The sequence below is a fragment of the Colletotrichum truncatum genome, assembly GCF_014235925.2.
Source record: "Colletotrichum truncatum strain CMES1059 chromosome Unknown Contig_0009, whole genome shotgun sequence".
NCBI classification, from domain to species: Eukaryota; Fungi; Ascomycota; class Sordariomycetes; order Glomerellales; family Glomerellaceae; genus Colletotrichum; species Colletotrichum truncatum.
The window spans coordinates 787206-815079 of NW_027222406.1; the positions used below are offsets into that span (position 1 = coordinate 787206).

General features: G+C 51.3%; 6 protein-coding genes across 6 annotated transcripts; 2 read left to right on the top strand and 4 right to left on the bottom strand.

The window, feature by feature from the left end:
* Positions 1 to 2122: 2122 nt before the first annotated feature.
* Positions 2123 to 3112, top strand: CTRU02_212743 (uncharacterized protein; the record flags this gene model as incomplete). The annotated part of the gene is made up of 1 exon (XM_036723420.1): positions 2123 to 3112. The coding sequence occupies one exon, from the start codon at positions 2123 to 2125 to the stop codon at positions 3110 to 3112; it is 990 nt and encodes a 329-aa protein (XP_036584696.1).
* Positions 3113 to 3975: 863 nt separating this feature from the next.
* Positions 3976 to 4508, bottom strand: CTRU02_212742 (uncharacterized protein; the record flags this gene model as incomplete). The annotated part of the gene is made up of 2 exons (XM_036723419.1): positions 3976 to 4398; positions 4461 to 4508. 2 exons carry the CDS (start codon positions 4506 to 4508, stop codon positions 3976 to 3978), a joined length of 471 nt encoding a protein of 156 aa, XP_036584695.1.
* A 4840-nt stretch (positions 4509 to 9348) lies between these two features.
* On the bottom strand, positions 9349 to 11718 carry CTRU02_212744 (stress-activated map kinase-interacting protein; the record flags this gene model as incomplete). Its single annotated transcript, XM_036723418.1, has 2 exons — positions 9349 to 11638; positions 11696 to 11718. 2 exons carry the CDS (start codon positions 11716 to 11718, stop codon positions 9349 to 9351), a joined length of 2313 nt encoding a protein of 770 aa, XP_036584694.1.
* Positions 11719 to 12126: 408 nt separating this feature from the next.
* On the top strand, positions 12127 to 13263 carry CTRU02_212745 (mitotic checkpoint regulator domain-containing protein; the record flags this gene model as incomplete). Its single annotated transcript, XM_036723417.1, has 1 exon — positions 12127 to 13263. One exon carries the CDS (start codon positions 12127 to 12129, stop codon positions 13261 to 13263), a length of 1137 nt encoding a protein of 378 aa, XP_036584693.1.
* Positions 13264 to 13523: 260 nt separating this feature from the next.
* On the bottom strand, positions 13524 to 14993 carry CTRU02_212746 (uncharacterized protein; the record flags this gene model as incomplete). Its single annotated transcript, XM_036723416.1, has 2 exons — positions 13524 to 14319; positions 14371 to 14993. 2 exons carry the CDS (start codon positions 14991 to 14993, stop codon positions 13524 to 13526), a joined length of 1419 nt encoding a protein of 472 aa, XP_036584692.1.
* A 4151-nt stretch (positions 14994 to 19144) lies between these two features.
* On the bottom strand, positions 19145 to 27306 carry CTRU02_212747 (ubiquitin carboxyl-terminal hydrolase; the record flags this gene model as incomplete). Its single annotated transcript, XM_070205902.1, has 12 exons — positions 19145 to 19254; positions 19309 to 21416; positions 21468 to 21519; positions 21569 to 22135; positions 22188 to 22393; positions 22445 to 22554; positions 22602 to 22818; positions 22872 to 23175; positions 23224 to 23578; positions 23631 to 26325; positions 26379 to 26544; positions 26592 to 27306. 12 exons carry the CDS (start codon positions 27304 to 27306, stop codon positions 19145 to 19147), a joined length of 7605 nt encoding a protein of 2534 aa, XP_070060295.1.
* Positions 27307 to 27874: the final 568 nt, after the last annotated feature.

Genomic DNA, 27874 nt, shown 5'->3' on the forward strand with positions numbered 1-27874 from the left:
ACGGCAAACCTTACTTTGATGTTCCTGCCGACTTTCCCAAATGATCCTTTCAGCTTGACAAAATATCTCTGTCTGGAACAGACCATAGCAACCTGTCTGTTGGGATTGCGAAAGTTTGTCACTCCAAGGGTTTTCCTACGCCGTCACAGTACTTGACCGTATTGTTACTATGGTATATAAACTGTTCTCGATGTATTCCAGTGCAATAACATTCAGCTCTGGATGGCGCCTATTCAAGCTGGATTCTCTTTGATTCCACAATGGATGGAGATATTTAGACAACCTGAATCAAAGCGACGGCTTCGATACTGTGACAACAACAGCAATATGACGGGCAATTAAGTCGACCGATGAAGCGCTCTCTAACGCGGACTTTTGAGACTTGGCTCAATATCGCAGGTTTTATGTGGACGAGTCATTTGTAGTACATGGGTTGGCAACTTCTGGTGCTGCTGGTAAATGTGTACTAGCTCAACAGAATGTTTAGCCATGATTTTATGCTGAAGCGTTCATCGTCTTTGGGCTGTGACATTAGTTGCCTACGCTATCGACTTTCTTGTCTCGTGTCGCTAGGTTGCGCTGATGACTTCTCCAGAGACAAATTGGAGGCTTTTGAGTTCTGATAGACAACTGCAAACTAGACAACTGCAAACCAAACCTCAGGTTTACGAAACATTGTGTAAGACTACTTTTGTGGTGGAGGCTTATAACCCGGTTTGATTCCAATAAATCCCGAGTTACCGTTGCAAACATGCTGTATGGCTGTCCATGGCGATGCTGAATTAGAGAACCAACGTCTTCGGTTTCACAGTTAGGGTTCCCTGCGGCGTAACAGGCAGCAAGGTATGGCCGTACAGACACGGGGAAGGCTATTAGAATTTTGTTTGCCATGTTATGAGCGCGACAAGTGGCCATTCGTTTCAAATGAGTGTTGCCTCCAACACGCGAGCGGGTAACCTTGTCTGCTCCATGGGAAGGACGTGAAAGGTTGAGCTTTGGAAGAGTTCACCTCGGTGAGCTGGTATATGGCTTCTTGGTCAACTCAAGCAGGCAGACGGTAAGATACAACACTAACGTGGCAGGAAATGTCTTGCATGTTCGGCAAGTAATACTGCTGGGTGTCCCAGGAGCAAGCAAAGACATTCTGAAAAAAGAGCATGGCTTAACTGGTGATTTCACAAGCCAATCCTGCACTTAATTGGCCTCCCAGTTGCATGGCCTGCAGATCTTCCTTATCTCTATTACTGTTAGGCGTAACAGTTGTAGGGTATTTGTTGAACCATAGCGAAGAGAAACGGAAAAAAATCCAGTGCAATAATCTAGGAGACGAGGCGCCACTAATAAAGAGCAGTGATGGCCCTCGAAAGAAAGTTTGAACCTCATACTCGATCTCTATCCTAAGAACAGTGATTGTACACACAGAAATCCGACCAAGATCAAGACTGAGAGTATAAGATGGAAACAGACTAGCCACCGGATGTCTGGGCTGGTTGGCTTCACGACAGTTAAGTAAGTTGCTGTTGAATCAACGGGATAAATAGTCAATGAGAGCGAGCGATCTGAACTATTCAAGCGTAGAGTGAAGCTGTTCTCATAGTCCAGTTGCTTGATCTCTTCACACAGATAACAGAAATCTTGTACAAGGGCTCATAAGATGATGCTTGCCCCATAAATCATAATCAGCTGTGTAGCAGCTATCCGTGTTAAGTGGCACTGTTAAGCCTCTGGTGAACCATATTATGAGCGAGTGGGAAACGAAGGACGACATGTTAGGGCAATGGCATCGCCATACGTGGACGCTGACCGTTGCACAAATGGACAACGTTACAACCCGCTAAGGCTCAAAACACGTGGAATATGTACCTTCCTCGTCCGGGGTGGGCATTGTTAGTATGGAGAGGCTTAACCTTATCGTGCCGGGAGCGGCAGGACTGGCCCAACAAAAATGCCAAGCCCCGCAACAAGGAAACCATCAACGCCGCAAGATAAGATAAGACAAAACTACGACGTCAACCCAGCCCATGACGACCCCTCGACCTCTCCCTGTAAACCTTATTCACTTCAAACAATCGCAACATAAATTTCGACGACCCTCGTTTGTCGCGCTCATACGGCATGCACCATGACAAGTCCAACATCATCGCCGCGACGGCGGCGCATCCTCTCGTCAATAAACCCCGAGGAGAGTCACGAAGCCACAACAGAACATACGAAGAATAGTACGGCCGACGAGGCACAGTCGCGGGAACAAGCTGCGGACGAGGATGAAAACCTGCGTCCTAGGTCGTCACGCATACGCTTAAAGTCGAAACATTCAAGCTCCAGATCGCACCGTCATAGAGAACGCGAGGATGGCGACTCGCGCTCGCATCGGCGTCACCATCACCACCGTAGACATCGCAGACGATCCCGATCTCCAACGCCACCGAACCCCTACGAGCCCGATGCACTCGACCCGGATGCCGCTTTTCGAGAATCACTATTTGATGCGATGGCAGATGATGAGGGTGCGGCGTACTGGGAAGGTGTATACGGACAACCAATACATGTCTACTCTAACGAGAGGCCTGGACCACAAGGCGAGCTAGAGCGCATGACAGACGAAGAATATGCCACGCATGTGAGGCAGAAGATGTGGGAAAAGACGCATCAAGGTTTATTGGACGAAAGAGCACGCCGAGAAGAGGCGCGCAAACGGAAATCTGAAGAAGAGAAACGGAATAAGAGGCTCCAGGAGGATATGGAGCGCAGCCTTCGCCGTGGGGAAGAGCGTCGCAAAAAGAAGATGTGGGCATCTCTCTGGGAGGACTACGTTCAAGGCTGGTCAGGCTGGACTGGCGATGTTGAGGGCATTCCATGGCCGGTGGAGAGCGGGCGACGCAGAGACATCAGCGAAAAAGAAGTCCGACGGTTCATCGTCAACGGTCTGGCGGTGGAGGAAATAGGCGAAAAGGAATTTGCGACGAAACTGCGTGAGGAGCGAGTGCGGTGGCACCCGGACAAAATGCAGCAAAAACTTGGTGGGCAAGTGGACGATGCTATCATGAAAGACATCACAGCAATCTTCCAGATTATCGACAAATTATGGGCAGATACCCGGTCAAAGGCATAGCGGAAGCTTGCCGATCGCCTTTCGACCACAATTATTTCTTTTTGGCGCAATCAGAAAAGGGGAGGAAATGCAAGCATTGTTTTAAGTTGTCTCGGCAACTTTTTCCCAACTTTTCAAGAAAACACGATATTCTAACGTAATCATATGTTCTACTCCTTGCTTTTGGTACTGTGAAACAATGGGCGAAGCAGTGATGCGTTTGTCGCAGCCGCAGGCCGGAAGACCTTGGATTCAGTTTCTGCTTGTCGCCCCGTCGGCCGGCCTCTGGAAAGAAGACGAAACGTAAGGCCCAGGATACAACAGGGCATGCGAGGTACAGCTGGGATGGCAAAGCGTGGCCCTGACATTCGTACTTTTGAATCGCCCTCTAACAATCACATCTTACACTACTGTAGCCACCCAGTGGTAATAATGTCGCCATTATTGCTTTCAATCCAACACACCCCGAGGCTAGTTCTCCTCAAGCCAAGCTAGGAGAAGCAGCCAAGGCGCGTAATGACGGGGGGAGCAATCACTATTTCCACAAATCTCGGATGACAGCCAAGGACAGGGGGGGCTATGGTCAGCTGAAAAATCAATAGGTCAGAAACAATGCACAAATGGGCGGTTCGGAAATAAAGAAGTAAACGGTTATGGTTTTGAAAATGTACGTTGGTGTTCATTTGATGTACAGAGTCGTACTGGTATTACATCATGATATCTCTGATCAGACCCTTCCCCCCCCTTTAAAAAAAAAAGTATTCCCAAACAATGCTGTGTAATATCCATTACCACACCGAATTGCCTATCATTTCCGCTAAATCACCCTCGTAGAAAAAAGCAAGTCCGTAAATTTGGCGTTATTTCTTATTTTAAGGTCAAATTTACAGGTTGGCGAGGACGGCAGCACCACCGAAGAGAGCGCCCATGGCGACGGCAGCGGTCTGGGCGGGGGCGGCACCGGGGGCAGTGGTGCTCTGGGCCTCACCGGTCTGGGTGGCGCTCTCGACAGCGGAGCTGGCAGCGTCGCTAACAGACTGGATGGCGGAGGAAATGGAGGCAGAAGCGGTGGCGTCGGTGGCAGTCTCGTAAGCAGAGCTCAAAGATCCGATGCGGGAAGAAGCGTCGGCGCTGATGGACTCAAGGGCGGAAGAAACCTGGCCGCCGGCGGAGGTAGCGGCGGAGGACAGAGAGTCGATCTCGGACTGGACGCGGCTGGATACGCTGGCGATGATGGAGCTGGCGTCAGACGCACCAGGAACGCTGGGGAGCGTGGGGGTGGTGACGGTGGGAACGGGGTCCTGGGCCTATTATCAAAAGTATTAGTCTCGAATTCCCCTGGGAAGAATCGTCCAAGAGATCAACTTACAGCAGCCAGGGCGGCGAAGGCAATGACGGAGGCAGCGGAGAAACGCATTTTGACTGATTTGGTTTGGTTTGAAGGTTTAAGGTTGGTGATTATAGGGTGTTGATAGATTCGATGCTCGAATGGATAGAGTACAGCTGAGTTGATTGGTAAAGTGGAGGAAAGGGAGATGCAGATTCAAGCTCATGGAAAAGAGTCTTATATATCTTTCGATAGACCCGTTTGACGCCAAGAGTTGTCCGTCTCGCCGCCCTCCACGCACACCCTCCTCCCACCCCTTCTCTTCATCTGCCTGGCTGTTCTGCTCGTTGCCGAGAGAAGACAGGTACCACCGGGGGAAGCATCCACAATGCTGCTGGGCACACGCTTGGCGTGTACACACCCACCCCCTTGGAGGCGAGGTAGTTGAACAACTTAGCGGACCGCGGGTGGCACTCCGAGACTGGCACAACAGGCATAGGGGATGGAGGTGGATGATGACGGCTAGGTAGTCTTGGTGCCATACCGTGCGGTGTGGTTCAGTCGTCCGGCCCCATCTTCTCTGGATGGAGAGGGAGGCGGAAAGGGCAAGAGACCCACATCCTCACGTCATCCCCGCGGCAACATATGCATTCCTATAGAGTTGAGGGAGCTTGGAGGTCAATTTCTGCTGGAGAAGGCCATGAGGCTATGTGTGGCTGAGGGAGCCTATCATCGGGGGCCTCTGCAAGCCTGAAACTGGGATCACGATCCGTCGGCTTTTTCTTTTGAAGCGCCGCACATGAGAATTGCCGTCACGAAGCTCGCTTCAGGCTCGTCATTCTGGGGAGACGAGGCGAGATGGGTACTCCTTTGGGCCCAGAGCTCCAGTTCCCGACTTTACCGAGGAATTAAGAAGAGTACACAGTTGACAGTCACGCCAGGTGCCCACAGAAGATTCTTGAGGAGGCGAGAGAAAAGAAAACCGAGGCCCCCCGTCGTCTTCAGTGGAAAGAACGCTATACACCACTAGCCAAACTAGCTCGAGCCGTTTGATCTGGAACATGGGTCTCTGGTGCTGCACCATATACGTACACTACAATGCTAGTACACAACCCAGGCAGATTGTGGCGTTCGTTCCCGTGGTTAACGGTCATTCCAACAGAGACGACTCTAGCTTGCGTGTAAAACCAGATTTCCAAAGATAGTATCAAGGCGGGAAGAAAAAGGACGGGTAGCAAAGCCACACAGTATCTCAGGGTTCCAGTTTTGGAAGCATGCGAGGGTTCATTTTTTCATCCCACACCATCCACTTGAGGTGATTCGCGTTCTCCATAACCAGTGACGACGTAGCATTCGATGAATGAGTTAATAGGACGGGCCTCTGGGCTCGGGGGGAGAGACGCATTGGATGGATTGAGGCAATGGGGCAGGGGTTGGCTCGGTGCTATTCTCTTTTGTTGCATCATTACGGAGTCAACAAACGGGAGCCAAATATTGAGTACCGAAATACGGAGACCATAGGAAGAAAAGCACACATGGTCCAATGACACCATGGAAGCCAAGGATGAGGGCGGCGCGGAGGAGGCGAGGTGGAGTGGGCGATCGACAGGAGGTGGAGGCATCGGGCGAGACTGGTTGGTTGGAACCGGGGAGAGGGGCGGAGCCCTTTGTCCTGGGTCACTGTCTCTCCTTCTGCCCATTGTCTGTTTGTCCAAATCACAATTCAGAACGGGTACCTTTTCGCGTGTCTCATAACCCCCAATAGCGAGGCTCAAACCTGCTTGTCTCCACCCCCTTATGGCATTGCTGTAAGACACAGTGACAGAGGGATTCCAACATGCATAGAGGAAGCTGCAGATGCAGAAAACAGCACACGCATTTTGAGGCGACCAGCAGGGAAGGGAGCTGACGTTGACGAGGCAAAGGCGGTGTTCTCGCTGGAGCTCGGTTTGATACGTTTCAGGCTTTCAAGGCAACGATGTCTTGAACGACTGAGGCTGGGCCTGAAAGGTGGAAGGAAGAAAGGAAGGCAAGGAAAAGCAGGAAAGCTACCGATGTTTGGCCGGCTTGAGCTCCCCGGATCGCTGCTGGCCCAATTCAACGGGTCCCTATGCGACCTCAAAGCCAAATGCCATGCCTGCTTTCTGCCAGCCCATCTAGAGCCATGGGAGCGTGGTCGAAGTTGCCCGGGTGCCAGCTGGTGCAGTCCAAACAAACACCGGCAAACTTTCTGCCTGCAGCCTGATTTACCCAAGGTCAGGGAACTGCCGACAGGTTCAGAAAGCAAGACTTTGCTGCTGATCCTATCTATTACTCCGTATTTACCCAAGCTTCAATCTCGGTTCCAATCTTTGACAACACTCGCTATGCACTATTGCGGTCTACTTTTTGCCTATACCTTCTGGTCTATTGCCGCCGGAGTCTAGACTAGGCAAGACAAACGATGACATAAACCCTGCCGCGAACATTCGGGGGTAGGACATTGTGCGGATGACGTACTAGTGACAGGTACCGTCTGTCTGTCTGGTCGCCCAATTGGCAAAAAAGCCGCTAGCGGACGTGATAACAATGAAAACCATCAGGCTGATGGCCAGTTTATTTTTCAGATTAAAGAGAGAGAGAGAGAAAAATAATCATCTCAATGTCCTCTCTGGACCTTGCACCCTTGGCGATATTACGTCCTGCGACTTTCGGTTGGGGAGAGGTGTGGAGTAGGGTGAGATGGGTCGGAAACACTGAACCGGTTGGGGGAAATACCCATGTTCTTTGGCGAAAGGAGCTGGCGACGTTGCGTGACTGGACGGGTCTGGAGCTTCTTGGGGTTCTTGGTCATTGTCGCTTGGCTACATGACTGCCAGTGACCGTAGTACCACAAACCGAAGGGATCTGTAAAAATGATAATCAGATCAGACGGCCAGAGGGATGAGTGGACGCAACTGCGTTTCACCTTCGCATGTTGCTTCACCGAGCAATCCCGTCAGCCCTGCCTCTCTTCCTTTCTGGCGGATCATGCGGGATAATGCGCTACGTACCGTCAGCAAACGGGTACGGAGTTAAGGATCTCGTTCCCTCTGCGCCTCCCAAATGCTCCGTTCAGCTTCAGCTCAGCCTTGGGATGCAGTAGTTGCAAACGTAAGTAGGCAATGCAAGGCAAGTGGTAGTTGGGGGGGGGGGGGGGGGGATCGACCTGTATTGCCCTATTTCTTCACGGGGCTCCGTGTGTACGGCGGTCTGATGTACCACCCGGTTCGTTTCGATTTTTATTTGCATCGTTTGCTGTTGGGCGTGCCACTATGAAGCCAGACGCAGGCTAACGCAGGTAGAGTTCGGATTAAGGTGAGGTCTATGCAACTACCCTTTTGATTAACTACTGGCTATTGGTCATGAATAAGCACTTGGTTGTCGGCCGGGAGGTTCTAGCCCCGTAACTTCGAATCGACGATTGTGAATGATTAGTTTCGAGCTTGCTGGAGTTCAGTGGCTTCAAGTTGCATCGTCTGCTCCTGCAAACAAATTCTCCGTGTGACAACTTCTTGCGTCGTGGCCTCTGGAAATTACATGCACCTTCACAATGGCGAGAGAGATCAGCACATAGACAAAGTAGAGTCGAAGAGCCGGGGGGCCTTGACTGCTACCCAGCTGCCAATCAGTCGGTGAGCAGCACAAACAGCGGGCGACATCGGGAAAACACCCAGCATCGCCCCAACAAAACTGTTCCACAATGTCCCACTGTTCCACTGTACAAAGAACGCAGCTCTCTCTCTCTCTCTCATCCTCGGATGATTTGGGTGAAACAGGGATGATCTCTTCACCTGGTTATCCGTCGTACCGCAGCATCATCGGATATATGTTATGGTCAGAACAATCATCCACTTGGCCCGAGGTCGGCCCATCATTCGTCCATGATATTCAACCGCTCACGGTGGTTTGGCAAAACATGTTTTCGTCGTTTCAACGTGCAATGTCATTGTCTTCATTCACTATTTCGCTTAGCTCGGAGAAAAATGAGAGACGGGAAGCTAGCAGAGGCAGCATAAACCCATGACTTCCCTCCTTCGTTGCCTCATCTCGCTCGAGCTTCGTGTCATCATCCTTTCTGCCTCCTCCCCCTTGTATTTTCCACCCCCTCAGCCGAGAGTGCCTAGCCTCCGCCCAGTCCGACCTCAGAAGGCAGCGCGACCGCGGCGCCAAGCATTCCGGCCCGCGGCTCCAATCGCATTGATCTGCATGACGCAGGAGCCAGGATGCGAACCTTAATTGGACATGTACCCCACACCAAAATCCGCTTACCCCATCAAATTGGCGTGTTGTGCCAATGGTGCTGTTTTGCTCTCTTGCTTCCCTGTTTTCCCTGTTTGCTTCCCCTGCCACTTTCGGAAGGGGACCTGGTCGGTCCAGTTTACTCCGACTTGGTATATTACATAATTCTCGTCCTTCCGTCATGAAGGCGTAGTCCACTTCCTAAAATAAGCTGCAAGCCAGTCGGTGACGCGTAATCACCCTTTTGCTGGGCAGGACGGGGTCGGACTCGTCATAACCAACCGAATTCCGGGTCATGTCAGCATTCTGTGGAACGACCGCTGACCGCGACTCCCGCCGTTGAAAACGTCACTGACTCGACGGGGAAAAAAAAAAGAGGGTGTTCAGCTGTGGCGGTGAATACGTGGCGTAGGCCATTGTTGGGTGGCGAAGATAATAACGGCGCGTCCACAAAGCGCTCTACCCTCAAGTCATGTATTTTCATGCGGGCTAGTCGGGGAGTTACTATTAGCCCATAACTTGAGATACACCCTTCTTCAGCTCGTTGACGATTTCATGCGCTTCCTCGACCGACTTGGCCTCGAAGTCGTAGCGTTTACTCTCGGTGTCACGGTAAATGAGGACCTGTCGCACACGGCTTGTCAGCTTACGGATCCTGCTCGGCAATCTGTCATGTCAAACACACCTTGAACTGGTTCGGATGCTTGCTTGACACCTTGCATCCGATTACCTGTGATATGTGCGCCGTCGTTGTCTTGGAATCCCTTGTCGTCGGCTTGATATGCACATACTCTCCATCAATCTCGAATCGTTTCTCCGACTGTGTAATCATGCGGACTGTACGCAAGCGCCAGACAACCCACGATTTATGGTAGGCACTAGTAAGCTCTGCCTGCTTGATCGCCTCTTGAGCGAGCGGGTGGCTGCCCATAATGTGCGTCTTCTTCGCCTTACGTCCTGGCTGCCCGTCCACGAAGGGAAGGAGCTTCGGCGAAGCGCTACTTGGTGAGCCCGTCATGGCAAGCGGGCCGTCCGTGGCGAAGCGTCGCCGATGCAACTCTAGATCCGACAGACTACCGATCGCCTGGACCTTGGTGTCAAGCAAAATCACAGGGCCTCCACCTGGCATTTTGAGTACGTGATTGGCCTTGTCCAGCTGTCTCTTACGACACACAAGATCCAGTACCTCGGCCATGTACGTCTCTGTGGTGGTATCCAGTGTAACTAGTTGCCCAGGAGCCACATCCGTCGAATGAAGGTGCACGCGCAAAAGCTTTTGTTGACCTCGACTAGGGTTTGGCGCGGCAGCAGGCGCCTGAGGTGCGTCGGCGAACATACTATGCTGTTGACGATAGGTAGTATTCGTAACGGGGTTCGGGCGAGGCTCCGCTGAGACTGGCATAAATTGATGCATATTTGGCTGCGGCGTGTTGCGAGGTGTAGTATCTTCATCTGCCGTTTCTTCTACAGCCGTCTCCTCCTCCTCGGGCTGAGGCGTAATGCTCTGATTCTCATTAAATTCGGATTGAGAAGCCATGACCAGACCAAAGTTGTCGTGAGTCTTGGAGTTTGCGCGCATTCTTCCAGCCGCACGGTTGTTAGCCGTTGTGAAAGAGGTCAACGTTTTGGTCCGTTCAAAGGGTGGGAAGTCATCATCGACCTCGCCATCTTCCTCCACCATTCGTAATGTCCACCAATTGATGTTTGTCTTATCTGAGGGTATGGGAGGCTGTCGCTTTTCCTCGTTGTATCTCCAAAGGGCGAGCCCAATCAGATCAGCAACTGTGACAGACCGGTCACCACCTTCGCCGTGGTGCACCATGCGTCGTATTAGGACCTCGTATGGCTTCTCGGGATCATCCGAAAATGCAGGATAGATGCGGACAGCGATGGGGTTATTCTCGCCTTGGCCAGAAAGTGCCGCAAAGTTCTCGAAAGGCACCTTGGGTTTAGTCTTTCTTGCCTTTAGTGCTGCAGATAACAAGCTCTTGGGCTGAATCATGCTCATGGGCCGGATAGTGCTCATAGGGCGAGGCGGAGGTAACGGTCGAAGAACTCTAGGTGGTGCTTGCGACTTTCGGATTGTAGATGTTCTTGTGAATTCTCGAGGAGGTGTGCCAACAACCTGTTTGTGAGGAGGAGGATCTGGGTTTTGGACGGCATCGAGAATAGACGCCGAGTCAATACTTTCGACATATGCCCCAGACATATCTGACCCATCCGAGTCTTCCTCTTCTTCCGGCAAAAGTCCCGTACCTGACCGCTTGATTCCGATATTGGGTTCCTCCATGATCTTGGCCTGGAGCTTAACAGATTTGGCGGCAGCTCTAGCAGCCTCTCTCTGCCGGTGGAATCCAGAGGCATCGAACTCATTCTCCGAAGATACTTCGCTACTAGTGACAGTGTCTCTTCGAGCCCTCTCCTTGACAATTTCCAAGGCTGACTGCGACCCTCGTCGCGCTCCAGGGGCTGCTCGGGGGGACAAGGCTGGGGACTGCTTGATTTGGGAGGACTGAATCGGGCTGGAGCCGGCCCTCGATCTGACGGGCATCTTCGCGAACTTAATCTGCTGAGCAGCTCGTTGGCTGGGATCATCATCGTCACTTTCATCGCTCAAATCACTGCTGTCGTCATCCTCCAGTGTTTCTCGTCGTCTCCTCCTTCTAGTGGCCATACCGGGTCCCAGCGTGTCGGTGCCCCCGCCTGTCAACATTCCAGTCTCATCAGGTTCATCTTCAAGGGTGACACCCGCTTGTCGCGGTGCCTGAAAGTATTCGGAGGCAATAGCAGTCGGAATCGGAGGGGAGTAGCATCGCTTAACAAGATCTGGGTTTGCTTGCCATGCGACGGCCTTGAAAGCCGACGAGTTCATGAACCCCTCATTAAGAGTGATCAAGCGTTCGCCGACACCATCGGCAATTTCTGTAAGGTAGCCACAGCGCAGCTGATACGCGACCAGCCTATGAACCCAGAAAGTCAATAAATTTCAACCAAACGATTCACTGAGACGTGCATACTCTTCATTCTGGATGACCGACATCGTGGGTAAGGGTGCGACCAGTCACCGGGTATGAAAGGAATGTTCAGTAGAAGACCATGCCAAAAGAGATCGCCACAATGGAAATCTACGTCCACAAACTGGCAAAGAACATGATTGCGAGCGCAGCTCACAAGACTTTGAAGCAGATTGCGGTAAAGTGACAGACACAGAAGGAAGTCGTCGAGGGGTAACTGCGCCGCCGCGGTGTGTCGCGCCTTCTCAGCCTTGTGAAACGGCTAGGTAAGAAATGTGGCTCGTGCACCTGAGCCAAAGTGGACCACGCCCAGCCTTGCACCAAGAGTGTGGCGGTGCCACTTGATTTCAACTTTCCTGCCGTCATCCATTAGGCCAGTGTGTAATCGTCATAATTATTCTCCGTCAACCAAATTTGAGAATCCAACTGTGGAGATGGGCTTAGTAGATTATTCTGAATCATCGGGGTCGGAGGACGAAGCGCCCGTCAAGCCGACCGTCGCGAAGCCCACATCTACTGGCACGAAGAAGCCGTTCCAGAAAGTCGTCGACAGGTCGAAGCCAGGCAAGATTGTTGTCAATCTACCATCGGCGCAAACCGAAGAACCCAAACCTTCGAACGAGGAGCCCCCAGCGAAGCGTGCAAGAACAGGGAAGAGTGGCTTGTTCAGCGGTTTCAACTCGTTCTTACCGGCACCCAAGAACGCCGCAAAGGCCGCCGCCCCGGCGCAAAGCAGCACCTCGCGTCCGGCATTCCAGTTGAAGACCGGAGCCGAGCCTGGTTTCAGTCGTGATAGAGGCGATGGCGAGGGATCGAGCGCGGGCGATAGCGGCTTCAGCTTGCCAGCGCCCAAGGCTACACCGCAACCAACGATACCGGATGGCATGAAGCCGGCGGATGAAGTGAAATTGGTTGGGAAGCCGATGATGTTCAGACCTTTATCTGTCGCAAGGAAAACAAAGAAGAAGACGACGGGTTTGGCCACAGCAGCTACTCCAAAGGCCGAGCCAGCGAAGACGGAGACCAAGGAAACGCTGGCCCCCGCGGCAGCGCCAGCGCCAGCGCCGGCACCGAAGAAGGTCTCCCTTTTCTCAATAGAGCCGGAAGAGACGTTGACAGAGGAGACCACCACGGTTACCAGTGGTGCATACGAACCACTCTTCGAGACGGTACAAACGGACGAGTCAAATGGCTACGCGGATTACGGCGCGCATGGAAACTACCCAGTACCATCAACAGCACCCGCCGGCGGAAACTCCCTCGATGACATTGCCGATGATTTAAATCTATCCGCGGCAGCGCGACGCGAACTATTTGGCAGACAAAAAGGAGGCCAGCAAACAGCGTCGAGGGTTATCAACTTTAACACAGACGAGGAGTACAAGCACAACGAGGAGCTCAGGGCCGCTGGTCAACAGCAGATCCACAACCCCGTGCGATCCATCGCACCAGGCAAGCACAATCTGCGGCAACTTGTCAACGCTGTGCAGAACCAGCGTGAGGCTCTTGAGGATAGTTTTGCCAAAGGCAAGAATAATAGGAAGGAGGCATCGAACCGATACGGTTGGTAGAGGCACAGCACGAAATAATGATACCCAGAATGATATAAAAGTCTCCTGTTTTTTTTATGATGCAGGTAATGTACAAAATGATGAATGGCATCGCGGCCATGGTATCCAAACTTTAAACTTGTGAAGTCGCCACCACCAGAGATATAAAGCTATCTTACAAGAAGAGAAAAAGAGAAAAAGAGAAGAAGAAGAAGAAGAAGAAGAAGAAGAAAAGGTCCTGAACCTGTCTAAACATCTAAAATGCAAAACAAAGAAATAATTTAGCAAGTCACGACCGGTGCCGTCCGGCCACCGCCGACGCCGCTAGGGCCCATAAGGAAACCCCATTCTCCTCTGGTGATGGGCGAGATGTCGTCGTATCCCTTGGGTGTCATCGGGCCCAGCTTCTGACCGTTGTCGTGCAAGCGGTCCTCTTGCAGAACCTCTGCGATGGATACGGGGCTCCAAATGGATACGAGCGGTTGACGCTCCGGGCGGGCTGTCAGGTCCTCATCCTCCGAAAGCTCGTCGGCCTCAACGATGGGTGGGGACGGCTCGGTGTCGAAGTTGGTCTGCAGCTTCAGTACGGGGCCCTTGGGCGATGGTGGCTTGCTGATCTTGATGGTGCTGATGGCCGCGGCCATGGTCTCGTCAACGTCCTTCTCGAGCTCCTTCATGGTCATCTCCACCTGAGCCGCAGAGCCGACTCCCTCGATGGCGCCGATGTGGTCCACGCCGCCGTATGCCCTGCGGTACATCTTGTCGACATCTGACAGAGCGGCATCGGTGACGCTGAGCCAGTCATAGGAGCGGAGGAGGTCAGACTTGGAGACCTTCCTGCCCGCGCGGGAGAGGATGAGACGGCGAAGCTCATCAACGGCATCTTCGAGCCTCAGCGGTGCGCCCGTGCGTGAGTAGCTGGACAGAGCTGCCTTGAAAGTGTAAAGGCGGTCCAAGGAGACCAGAGTCAAACCCTCGGAGGCGAACAGGACTTCATTCTGGATGATAGAGCAGCGGATCAAGCTGCTTGTCAGGCCACAGGATGAGCCATCTACAACTGGTGGGAGCCACTCGGTTCTGGCCGTGTTAGTGATGTTTCTCTCAAGGGTAAAATTTAGAAAAGCCTACCCAATGCGGAACTTCCTCTCTGCGCGCTCAATGGTTTGGCGGAGCGTCCTCTCTTGCTTATCCGTCAGCAGATCTGCGTGGATGAGGCGGATGCCAAAAGGGTTGGGCGACATAGGCCCAGAGGCGTCCGTGATTATTGAAGACGCAACCGAGGGGGTCATTGGAGGTGGCGAGAGTGGGATACCCGGGGACAAAGGCCATCTCAATCTTGGACCATTGGTATCCATCAAGAAGGAGGGAGTGAAGGTGAAGGTCTCTGGGCTGCGCTGACTTTCACTTCCGGCTGAAGAAACAGTAGAAACCGATGAGATGCTGGAGCCGGTGTTGGTTCTAACGAGCTTCTTGAACGACGAGACTGGCGAGGCGAAGCCAAAGCGAGAGGAAGGGGTTGGCGGTGATGCAGGAGGCGACATCGTAGGCGAGGTGAGCACGGAAGATGATGGGACGGGTCTAGGAAGTTGATACTCCCGCCTGGCGATGACTAGGGTTACGTGAAGGCCCTTCCTGGCGAGCCTCTTTGAGGCATACTCGAGGGCTTCATTAAGATGTGGCGGCAGGTTCTGGACGTCAAGAATAGAGGTGCCGGCCTCCAAAGGCGATGAAATGCGGCCCCTGAGAGTCATGGTGACTGACTTTATCGAGAGGTTGATGGTAGAGTCGAAGATGAAGTTGAAGCAAAACAGGCCAGTGTGTATTAAAAGGTGGTAAATTGGCTCTGAGCACCAGGCCTGAGCTTGAAAGAGTGTCGAGAATGGTATTCGGCGTCGACGCCTTTGTTTGATGATGTTCGTCTTGGATTCGAGAACAATGAATGGGAGGACAGACGAAGATATATCAACAACGCAGTGCGTAGGACAGGCTACCTTCAAACCCAAAAATCTGAAACAAGAGTCTTCGTATGCAAGACCCCTGAGCACCCGAATTGCCCTTTGTCGTCTGCTGCGATGCAACTCAAAACAATCTTACGGGTACGTGCCCCTCTATTCCTGTCGAGAGAGGCTAGGCCAAAGAGGACTTAAGATACCAGCGGCGACGACGACTACAAGGGCTACTTCGGATAGGACCCACCACCACGCAGATACCACGCAGCTGTAAACTACGTGTATGCCGGGGTGAAGAAGGGAGAAAATAAAAGTGGGATAAAAAAAGGTTTCTTGGGCGTGGCGTTTCTGACAGACGTAGGCTTTGTGCAATGAGGCCAGGCGCCAAAAAAGATGAAACCCGTTTCTTCTAGATGATGGGGGGGTGTGAGGCGAGGAACATTTGGATATGCCGGCGCGTGGGGTTGGGGGGGAGCAGGTGTTTGTTTCATGATCTTCCAATGTTTTTTTGCGGTAGTCTTCTCACATCTTTGCATTTTGGATAACTGGTGACGAGGCAGATGTGACAAGGCCAAGGAATGTGGGAGGGCGGGAGGGAAAGAGGAGCCGATCTAACCTGGACTGACGGTGTGATGTGATGGTGCGGTTCTGCCGCCCCCGCTGTCATCTATCTCAGCCCGTCATCAAACGTCAAGCCAACGTGTTCTACCCTGACCCAGTCGTACCTTAACAGGCACGGCATTAACCCCTCAAAAAGTAAGGTAGCTCCCAGCTAGCTTCGTTGAATGGGCGACGTCAAAGATTGAAATAGCAAAGTATAGAGAGGCTACTGCACTTCATCACATCGCAGACAAAAATACCTAAAAATGAAGTCAGAAAATGGAGGCTCCCCCTCTTTCGTCAACTGCCAGTCATTTCCCAAATGCCAAAAAATCTCCCCTTCCAGAAACCCAGGTGGTCCAATCGTAGAATTTCCCCAGCTCCTTTTTGCAGTAGCGCATGCTTCTCCCGTCCCTCTCGGCGGCTACGGTGCTATTTTCAGCGCCACCCCGCGCCTCGTCTCTAAGATGTTATTGGCCAGGTAGTTTCTAGCGAGAATCTACGTACCATTTTGGCAGATCGACGTGTGTGCCGGGCAAGGATTCGTGCATGACCGGGCCCGCCGTTCTCGCCAGTGTCAAAAATAGATTGCTTTCGGGTACGATGGGAGGTGCAACGGTGAAGAGGGGCCTTCATCGGGCCCCAGCTTTGGCTAAAAGGAGGGATGGCAGAAGGGTAGTAGCCTTGGGGGAACCTGGCCAATTCCAGCACCATTGATTCAGATAGCAATAATCCAAGAAAGCAAAAAAAAAAAAAAAAAAAAAACAAGCCCAGCAATGGGAGCCAAGAGCCACGATTTCAAGTTGATGAGGATTGGCAGATAAGCCTCATACTAAGCCCGATGGCCCTGAAAATCCATTCTATCATCAACCGAACACTCGGTCTGAGACTCGCTGCCCAATTTACTTGAGTTTCCATGTCACAGACGGAAAAACTACGAGAGAAAGGTCAATTTACCCCAGAAGATTCTCCATCAGACCCTCCCTAGATTCTCTTGCCGTCGTCTCGACATGCCCTCGAGATAAATTGCCTCCCGCTCGACAGTCGATCCATCATGGGGACATCGTCCGGGGGGAGATAGCAAACTTCGAACAATGATCAAGTTCAAACCATGCGGTCGAGGCTGGGCGTGCAACTTCGTTGTTTGAGACTTGAAGATGGTAGGTACATGGCAGTAATAGACTCGGGAGATGCTCCAGAAGTAACGGACAGACTTTCGACAACGTAAGAACAGCCCCAATATGTCTTCTTGGCTATCTCTTGCCGCCATCGAGATCGCAACAAGCCATCCATCACCGCCCTCGTCCTCGCATTTCCCCTCGCTCTTTTTGACCCCTCAGTAGTGCCAAGAGGCATACAAAACCATCCACCGATCGAAAACGATCGCGACTACCTAGAGCAACCTGATCTTTTCGTCCGAATTCCCCTCCCCATTGTGATGGTCCCAAGAGCGTGGTACACACACCACCGCCCCATCTCCGAAACACAGACGCACGTCATAAGAACAGGTGAGCCTCGTGCCACACAAACTGAAGGATCCCACACGAAACCGCCAAACATGCCATAAGCCTGTGATCGGCTAGCTTTTCGGTGGTGTCTATCCAGCTGTATCCTGCCTGTGCTTTCCCTCCCCAAAGATTTCCCTCACCCGCTGTCAACCTGCCGGATCTCCAAAACTAAACTACTTCACGAACGCTGCCAATCATGTTTCACCCAGCCAAACGAGAGCCAAGACCCCGTCAGCCTCGAGGAGCAACACACGGTGCTTCACACGGCACTCTTTCTCGTCGTAGCTTGCCAAGACTGGCGGCGAGAATTGCAAATCGTCTCAAACCGAACGTAGGTTTTTGATTGGAACGTGAAAGATCATGGAATGGCGCACAGCGAGCGATCGCAGAGTGAGCCGCCCACTTTAACTTTGCGCAAAGGATCACCAGCACTTCCAAATCCCAAAATAACGTTTCGCATCATCTCCATCTTCCAGCGCCTCTCCTATTTGGATTGCCTCCACCCTCGCCCTCAGCGCCTCAGTCGGTCCCTGCGTCTAGACTCTGACCGACATTAGGACCATTTCCAATCCGTCCAACCGCTCTACATCCGAAGAGCGAACCTCATTCGCTGTGGCAGATCGCCCCTCGTAACCTTACACATCACAGTTCTAAATATGAACATCTACGGAGGGGAAAAACACAAATAAAATAATAAAAAGGGGAAAAAAAACACAAAGAGACCGTCTGACCTTCTAGTTTAGGCGCAAACACAGTCGACCAATCGAGCTAGATCCTTACCTGGATCTACAAATGATCTACGGTGACTGGGGATTACTATTTTTTCTTTGTTCAAAATAAGAACGATCCTCCTCCCACGTGAGATGCCAGCTAGTCATTTTAGTTTGGCGTGTGAGCTGCCAACCTGCCCCTCCTTCTGCAGACCTACTTCGTCCCTGCAACTCTTGTGGGCCAATTGAGTGATCGCCTCCGCCCAAACGGGGTCCCTTTTTCTGTACTAAAAACGATATCGCAAGTCCAGTCGTCTTAATGTTCGGCGGTTGGAACTCGGCAACGACTTCCATGGCCCGTTTCCCCCCTCCCGTTACCATAATACAAATCCATCTTTGGTTACTCGTGTTGATCTAATCTTAGAGGACGTCCTTATCCGTAGTTACCTCCTTTCGCACCTTCACCTCAAAGGCCAATGTAGCGTCCAAACCTGCCCGGAAAGCTGGTCGATAGACTATGGTGATTTCACGCCGGTCCACGCTATTGCGTGCCAAAAATAACTTGCACATTCCCGTCTTTCTCTCGCTAAACCTGATGCGAGGTCATCGCCGGCTACCCTAGCGTTGACAATACATGGATGCTCTATCACATTCCCTCTGCAATCTCAACTGTGCTGGTCCCAATGCAGGCCGCTCGTGGCTCCTTACGGAGCTTCATCTACTGATCTCGCCAAGGTCCACTCGTAATGAACTTCAATTCCATCGTCGCCATCAATATTCAACGGCTAAAGCCGTTCACCCTTTTCTGGGCCTAGAACGCCGGCACGCCACTAAAATGCAAGACCTCCACCATCCCGTATAGCGCTTCATGTCGCTAGTCCGATATTCGTTCCAAATGGCACTCGTCTCCTTTGACGCCTTGCGTGGTTGGACTGTTCCCTACCATGTCGCACAATAAAAAGAAATTGTTCAAGTAATCTTGTGGTCATTCACGTCGTTATGGGTGTTCTTTTGTTTTCATTGTTCCGCATCTGGCAAATCACAGACCGCCTGCATACTGATGTCTGCCATGCTCTCCAGTGGTTCTGATGATGCGATTGAGTTTTCCCAGTCTGGGCCGCCGACAAGTCAGCCCTCATGGTCCTGAGGCGATTGTATCCGAGTCACTGTAGAGTCCTGGGGACATACCGGAGCCCTCATCCTCCAATTCTTCCACCGTCATGCGTCGGAGTGGCTCAATAATTGCTGTCATTTGAGGTTAGCTTTTTAAGCTGATAACATGTATTGCGAGCCACTTACAGCGAAAAATATCCTGGAATTCGGTCTGCGTTACGATGCGATCCCCCTCGGCTTCGACATCAATCTGAAAATACGGTTCGCATGCGAAAATGATACTTTGCAGATTTTCAGTAGCCTGCTTCGCTACTTGGGCCCGCCTCTGCACGAAGTTCTCTCTGATGTAAAGTAAGCAATTCATGGCAAGCTTTCGGGCAGCCATGTTCACAGTAATTGCAAACTTGTCGTCATTGCTCTCCGGCGCGTGGCTCGACAGCCACAAAGACAAGAATTCTTCCGTCTCGCGTCGTATTTCGGGGTCATAGTAACCTAGCAGGCTAGGTGCCCATACAGGGATATGGTCGATATACAAGGAATACCGGCCAACCTTAACCTCGTCGCTGTCGGTTTGCAAACTGGCGTAGGCCAGCTTGAAGAAACTCAAAAAGGCACCGCCTTCCGAGTTCTGCAGGTTCCGGCATTGAACGGCGATGTGGCGGAAAAGGGACTGAACATAAGGGGCGGTTCTGCTTTGCTCAGAGAACAATGCCGCTGCCGAGATATGTGGGGCTACCGAGTACTGCACGATTTGCCCGCTAATCATGCTCCTGATTGCGAAGAAGACTTTGACCTCCATCTCGGAGCTCAAGCTCATGACCCTCTTAATGATAGATGCCGTGGAGATGTGATCTTGATTCAGATCAATCAGCTTCTTGATAAAAGTGCTGCCGGCTCCTTTGCCCCACTCATGAAGTAGAATGTTGACTTCCACTGGTGTCCAAGGCAGTTTTTGCGGGCGTTGCTCCATGCAAATTTCCAACCGCAACTCAGGATTATCCACGATTGCGTTAGCGTCAAGGACATCCTCTAGAGAACCAATGAAGTGGTCGATCAACTGAATGATCATATCGTATTGAATCGCACGCGTGTTGTTCACGCGACGAATCACGTTCTGAAGCATTCGGACGTAATGATTAGGCATGTCCAAGTTTGCATCCGCGAAAACAATGCGCAACACCTTGACAAACCAGTCTTCTGACAAGAGTAAGGCTGTCTCCAATGTTCCCAGTTTGGCAAAAGATAGGATTGTTTGAAAAACTTCAGGCCAAGCCCGAATATTAGCGTGAAAGTTGCTCCAAAGAGTGTCAAACAACTGCATAACCTGCACCATGATAGGTTCTTCCATCATGTCTGCTTGAGACAAGCTCCAAAGCTCAGGTTCTGAGGCCTTGATCTTTCGGAGAGCTGTGATAAACATGCTGCCCACTGCGTATCTGACATTGGTGTCCGGGTTTCTCTGAAGAAGCTGCCGAAATGCTTCGTGTCGCTCCTGGAAATATTCGAAAAAGTCCATCGCGCACTTAACGCAGTTGATGCAGGCATGCTCAATTTCGTCTCGAAACAGATCAAAATAAGGTAGATCCTTGGTTCGCGAGACAACTTGGTCGAGATGGCCAAGAAGCATGTGCATCGCCCGCTGCTCTACGGCATGTACTGAAGAGCAACTGCCTCCGTTCCGCATCCGGGTGTGCTCGAATATCTTGAGAACAAATGCTGAGTGACTGTGGTCGTAAAGGCAGTGGCGTCGAAGTAGGATGGTATTCTCTCCCATAATATGCTCGGCGACGGCAGCGGGAACCTCGACTTTCAAAGGAGTTGATAGACGAAGGCTCTCCAATTTTTCCTGTTCCGCCTTCAAAACCGATGACCGCTGGTAGAATAGCATGTACGCGCTGTAGGTCTTATCGTACGACACGCCATTGTCGAAGGGCATGTCCGGACCACCAAATGTTGACTTTTCCAGATCCGCTGGATTCCATGGGGAGACGACATCGTCGTTGAACTCGAACCAGCTCTCGGAAGAACCGGTGCTGGGTCGCTCTCGGATGTACGAATAGTAATGGCCGGATTCTGCGGTGCCTGCGTGGACAAGAACGCCAACAAGCTCGAAGATATCTTCTTCACCGGAATCAGAAGGGGAGCCGAGATGATCAATCGTGTATGGGCGCATGTCGATCTTTTTGGGAAAGGAGAAGTAGTCATTGATCTTGCTGCGCATCAATGTGCGAAGATTGAAGTCGAACCGTTTCAAATGGAAGATCAGATTATCGGGAATGTCTTTTAAGCAGGCCCTGGAGAGATGTTTAGCAACAGACCCAATGTTCAGGATAAGGCAGACGAACCTTTTGACTGCATCGACATGCCGATCACAGCTCGAGCACTTATACTTGTTGTCTAGAACTTATCAGCCTTACTCGGGTATGCTGGCAGTAATAATACTCACCTCCTTCCATGATTTCTCCGTCTACATAAGCTTGAAGACTATCTTGCAATGTCAATTTTCCCTTGATATCGCACTGAATAGCCGAAAAAGGTTCAAGCCGCTCTGAAATGTGTTCGCATTCTTTGGAGGCAACCTGCTGCACTAGTTGGCCGCCGTAGAAAGACCGCAAAACTTTTCTTTCCTCTGCCGCTGAAAGCTGTCCCTCCCAGCGATCAAAAAGCAGATTGTAGAATTCATCAACGTCCATCTGGTTGTGAACATCAATGGGGGTCTCCTCGTATGTCTTGATGCATCCGACAAGTAAGCTAGGGTCAATGAACTTGCGCGAACTGTCCTGCATGAAGGCGAACAACTTCCGTGTCTCCTTGAGTAGATTTCCGGATTGCAGCTGATCGGAAGAGCGGGCATTTATCATAAAGTGGCGAAAGCCGGTGTTCATAAAGAGTTGCGTTAGGAGTGAGTTTAGATAACAGGTGTTCGAAAGATTCCGAAGCCCTGCATAGCCACATGCAGCTCTCACTGCAGACATGCGATCGAACTGTGGTTGCAGTTCGTAAAGATATGGATCTGAACCAAATGTGAGCAAATCCACTGGCACCGATGGAGTTGAGAAACAAACCGCTGTCAAATTCATCGAATGGAACCAGGCTGTCCAAGTCGGAAAGCATCATATACAACTCTCGCTCCGAGTTACATACCAAATCGAAGATGATGTCGGTCATAACTGATCTAGTTTGAGTTGATAGAATGCAGGTTCGGCCTGCGCCGTGTTGCTGCCGGGGAGGCGGAAATAGGTGTTTCCAGAACAATCTACTGCCAAGATTCCTGTTTTGCTTGTTAGCCGCGCGCATTAACTTCACATCCTGTTGGACTGACTCTGGGAGCTCCTGTTCTACGTCCAGGTCCATCTCGCCTCTTAGGCAGCTGGAGAGGAGATTCGCCAAGCCGCTAGCCACTGTGTCCTCAGACCCGACATGTCCAAGTATCTTATCCTGTTAGTGGAAGCTTACGACACTGGGTTGAACTAACTCACTTCAATCGATTCGTGTTCCAGTAAAAGGTCACCGCATTGCCGTGCCAATTCAGGTATATCCACTGCTTTTGGGTTATCAATAGTCAACTCCACTAGAAGGGTGTGAGCTAGCCCGAAGACTTGTTGGCTTTGTGTTGGTAACTTCGTAGCTCTGAGAATGAGCCCAGTAAGGACCGGCCAAAGAAATTCACGGAAAGCGCGAGTATTGATAGTCGGCCTGTACATTTGTGTAAGTAGACTATAAAAGATATGTTAGTGGTGGGAACTCACTCCACGGGGTAAATAATTCTCTCCTCAATCAATTTGGCAATGTTGGAACGAATCGTATCAGAAGGTTCTTCCAAAAGGAGAGTTCCAAAAAGCTCTTCTAGATTTGGCAGGGACTTGAAAGCGGTCCAAAAGTTCAAGTCGATAGAAATGCTTCTAAGAATTGCTGTGAATGTTGATGCTACAAGAGAGACTAAGGCGTCGCTGCGCCGTCCGATAACAGCTGACTTTAGAATGTCGACTAGTCGGTTGGCGGGTGCTATGGCTACAGCCTTGGGCTTGAAGGAGAGGCCGGAGACCTCTGGCTCTGTATCATGATTAGCTAGCTTGTTTGCAAATATCCCGGTATAGCTACCTCTAAGAGTCAGCATGTAGGCATTCATCAAGCTGAATGTCAGCCGATTTTTCAATGTCTCAGAAGGACAGCTGTCGATAATTGCGGGGTCGGAAATAGCTGCTACAACTAGGTGTCGCACCCTTACTAAAGCTTCGAGGTAAAGTTCAACAGCAACCTCGTCGTCGGATATGGTGGAAGTAGCTTCTTTCAACTGACGAGCAGCAGAATCCATGTATTCCTTCATCGCATATATAGCGTAGAGGGATTTAAATGTGTGCCCCAGTGGGAATATCTGATGGTAAGACGTGTCAGGAGAATCGAAAGCAGCCAGCATCTGCGCATCTGCGGGTAGCTTGATTAAGAACGCATGAATCTATGAAGTCGTTAGTTTAAAGATTGGAACATCAGATAAGACAAGCACATACCTCTCTAGCAAGAGTCTCCTGCATACTCAGGTAATTCCACAGTTGCTTGAAATGTCCCAGAATTTCAATCTCAAGAAGAGAGGCACCTGGCTTGATCCTAGTCGCCGCGGCTATGCCATTCTCATCTCGTTTGACCAAAATCAGACCGTCGTGGATCTTCAATTCCTCCAAGGACCGGCAAACATCGACCTCGTTGGGTGCGAATGGATGTCCACGATAGTAAATCCGATAGTTTTCGAAACCAGTGGCTTGCCTGATGCTGGCCAAAAGGGAAGCCGCCGTATTTCGCCGCCCAACTTCCAAGGGTATTATGTCCGTCTGTTTATTGCCATCAAAAGATTGGAACTTAAGTTCAGCCGATTCTCCTTCGGCAACACTTGGTGAGCCAGGAGTAAGAGCGCGAAGATCAGGAGCAGAGAAATGGGACTTGGCTTGGTGTGCCTTGAGGAAGTGCCGAAGAACTGCAAGTGAGCGTGTAAAGATGCGCTCTTGCTCCCGTATCTGTTCATCTGTCGCCACGATAACCATAGGCTCGTCGTCCCCACTCCGAGTTCCATCGTTGAAGGACTCCAGACGCTTTGCAGCGTCTTCCATCTGCTTCAGACAACGGTTGACCAAGCCAAGGTGAACTTGGCAGGCTCTATAATGCGGGTATGTCAGGATGGACTTGCTATCAATATAGATTTCTCCCACGAGTGTCTGGATTGCGGCTTCCACGAGCGTCGAATTGTCTGCGTCAAGGATCATGCGCCAAAGTTGTTCCACCCCACTCTGTGCAAGACTCTCCTCATCATCCAGTATGATATCGTTGATGTCATTGACGCGAGGAAGCACTGCACTTCTGACGAACTGTAACGCGCCTTCGCAGAGACAATCGCGCGCAAGATTAGGCAGATACTCAGTAAAACATACCGACAGAAACGGGTTTCCAAGCGCCGAGTCTGGAATTGTATTGATGATCAACCAGCCGGCATTCCGATCCTCTTGACAAGCAGTACCATGACCAACTAGCATATCCCAAAGACGTGGTCCAAGATCGGCGGAGACGGTGGTAGGTTCGTGGTTAAGAATGCAGCTAATTAACTCTCTGCGAGGAGAATTGATATGTTCGCAGAGAACCATTGGAATTCCAGCCTGTTTCCCTTGTTCGATTGCATGCTCAAGTTCATCAACAAGCAGGGCTGTAAGGTTATGTTCCGTTGTTAGGACACGCAACTCGGTCGCGATAGCGGGCCGCAAAGCCATAGAAAGACACCAGAGAGTGCCCAGCGTTGTGGAAGATTTTGCGGCGATATCCTTTATGCAATCGGCGTAGAACTCTTTTCGAACCTCTGGATCAAGCCCGTCTCTAGCCAAATCCCTGAATTTGGTCATCGCAAAATGATGCACTTCGGGATATGCAATGTGCGAGTCCGGACTATACACTGACGACTGTCGTAGAAGACGGATACAAAGACTCAATGGTGAGATGCTTGGGGTCTCTCCATTAAGTTGAAACTTTGTCTGCAGGTTCCGAAGGATGGCATCACAGAGGTTTCGAACAGGCGAGGTGAAGTTGTCGATGGGAAGGCTATGCAGCTTCTCGCACAAGTACAACAACTGCTCCTTGTAGAAGAGATTTGCTATGCTCTGTGTCATACGCATCAATGCTTCTGCAATCCGCGGGTCTTGGGTTGTTGTGATCGTTTGCCAAAGCAAGTCGGATTGCTCGTTGCGGTAAAAGCGCGTAACCACCAGGAAGCCAACAATGTTGCCGCTTTCCAGCGTGATTTCAGGGTGACAAGTCGGTCCGAGAATGTAGTCGACCAGCTTGGTACGGAGAAGATACTCTGCAACATACGTAAGGAGTTGGTTGCTATCTTCTTCATTGTCGCCGTATTTTTTCCAGCAGGTCACCAAATCATGACACATTGTTGAGGCTGCCATAACGCGCAGCTGCATCTGACTGGACGTAATGAGTTTCCCAAGCATGCTGAGCCGCCATTCTAATGAGATAGCTTCCGGGGTGAACTTGGAAGGTAATTGGGGATAGCGCTGCCGGTGAGCTTTCAGTCTTTCGGTCGCCAACTCATCGTCACCGTTCAATGAATACTTGAGAATCTCGGACAGGGCAGTTATGATTGCTGCTGATGTCTCGTTGGAGAGCTGAGTTACGTTCCTCTCGATAATGGTATTTAAGGCGCCGGAAACCATGTCGTAAAGCACATGGCCTTCGGCCAGTCTTGCCTTTGCGATTTCAATATTTTCGGGTATTGCTTGAGCGCGCACGGCTTGGATCGTCTTTTGAAGGACAAGAGCCGTGATATTAGCGATTGGCAATAGCACATCCATCAAGTGCTGGTATCTTGGGGCATTGTTCAGATGCACCTGCGTGAGCTTGCTCAGCCCCTTGATGCTACCAGATTCTGACTGAAACAGATTCATCATCTCCGCAATGTCACTTGACCGTGACCAGTAGTTCTCCTCATCAGACAACTGCCCGTTCTGCGATCGTGACTCTTCTCTTCGGGCGAAGGACATTAGGGGCGGCACATAACGACCAAGCAGAAAATCTGGCTGCCGACGCTCAGATTCCGGGGCTATTTGGAACGCTTGAGCAGTCAGATAATCGAACTCGACGAAGAAAGAGGCCAGTTTAGAGTATGCGAGGAAGAACTCGGTAATGGCATGCCGGGTGTCCCGCGTCACCGATAGTCTGTACAAGATTGTTAGCAATTTATTCCAATTAGCGGGAGATGCAACACTAACTTCTTGTTAGATATCATCCACGCAAGCTCTGGGAACATATGCCAGAAGTTATGGTAAGCAGTGTGCGTCTCGTACGCAGCCTTGACACCAACAGTGCCCACATATCTTATGTATGATATCATCCAAGTTCGTAAGGAGTCTAGCACGGCTTCATCTGGCGGTACTTCTATGTTCAGTTAGGACCGGAATCTTAAGACGTAAGGGGAAACTTACGGGGCGGAGAGAGGTAGTTAATTAGCTTGGATACCGTTTCTTGCAGCGGCTCATTGGGCTCATGGTATGGGAAGTCGGCGGTCGGATCGAGAGGAGACGTATCTTCTCTGATAATGCTGACTTCGTCGTCGAAAGGAGCATCCTGGTCATCGTCTGGGATGGCAACCACCTCAACTTCGGGACTCTGCATGCTCGATGATGTAGACGGCGGGGTATCTGTGATCTCTATCGGAGCTTGTATCATGTCAACTTCCTCCAAGTCCTCAACGCTCTTCTTGACGCCTTCCGAAGGATCGGTCGGCTGGCTCGATAACGTTCGCGGCGTCGGCGAGGTTGGGGACGAGGAGGAAGGGGCAAGTTGGGCGGCATTGCGCAGGTTTATCGTAACACGGCTCGAGGGGGGTTCTATCGGCGGCTCGAGGGTTGTTGATTGCAACTCAGGTGTTTGCGGAGTGGAAGGCCCGGTATCTATCTTCATGGCGGATTCCTGGGTATTGAGATCTTCGGCGAGGGTGTCTGTAGCTGGAGAGCTTGAGTTGTCGAGCCCCGGCCTAGTGCTTTCCACAGATCGGCTTCGGGAGCCTCCAGACATGGAAGTACGGCGCCGCTTTCTGGAGGCGTCGTCGCCCTCAGTGAAGGGGTTTGGTCTGGTTGAGCTAGGCTCAGAAGAGACCGCGCGTTCTGTTGCTTCCGAGGATCCTGTAGGCTGGTCCATCTGGTTGGTGCAATGAGGAGTTGCAGCGCGGGTCCTGGAGCTCCAGAGACGTCACTCGGGCGCGAGAGACGACTCGGTAGCAGCTGGCCAGAATTAGCATGTGGTTTTTTTTTTTTCTAGCGACGGTGCCGGAGCAGGAGAACAGAAGATTGCACGCAGTGAGTAGTAATGACTGAAAGGCAAATAGATTAAAACGAACAAGGCTGCGCGGCTTGATGCCTCAGTAAGAGCAGAGGGCTTGGGGAAAAAATGATTGGGGGGAGAGCGCAAGGATGTCGAGGTGACGATACCGAAGTGCAGGCTGAAGTCCAACGACCCAAGCAGGTTGTGTTCAAGGTGGGCTTTTTTGGGGGAAGTGCAGGGGTGCACGTCGTCCTTTTTTGGTTCTCTAGTCAGACGCGGTGCGGGCGTAAGTGAATCCACTGGAGCTGTGAGCTTTGGAGGGGGAGGGGAGGATGCTCATCGGTTTGGAGACGCAGATGGGGCAGGATGAGGTAAGGGACGGGCGGGAAGGTACCTTACGCTTGCGAGGTGGATAATCGTAGGTGGTGTAATGATGGCAGAGATA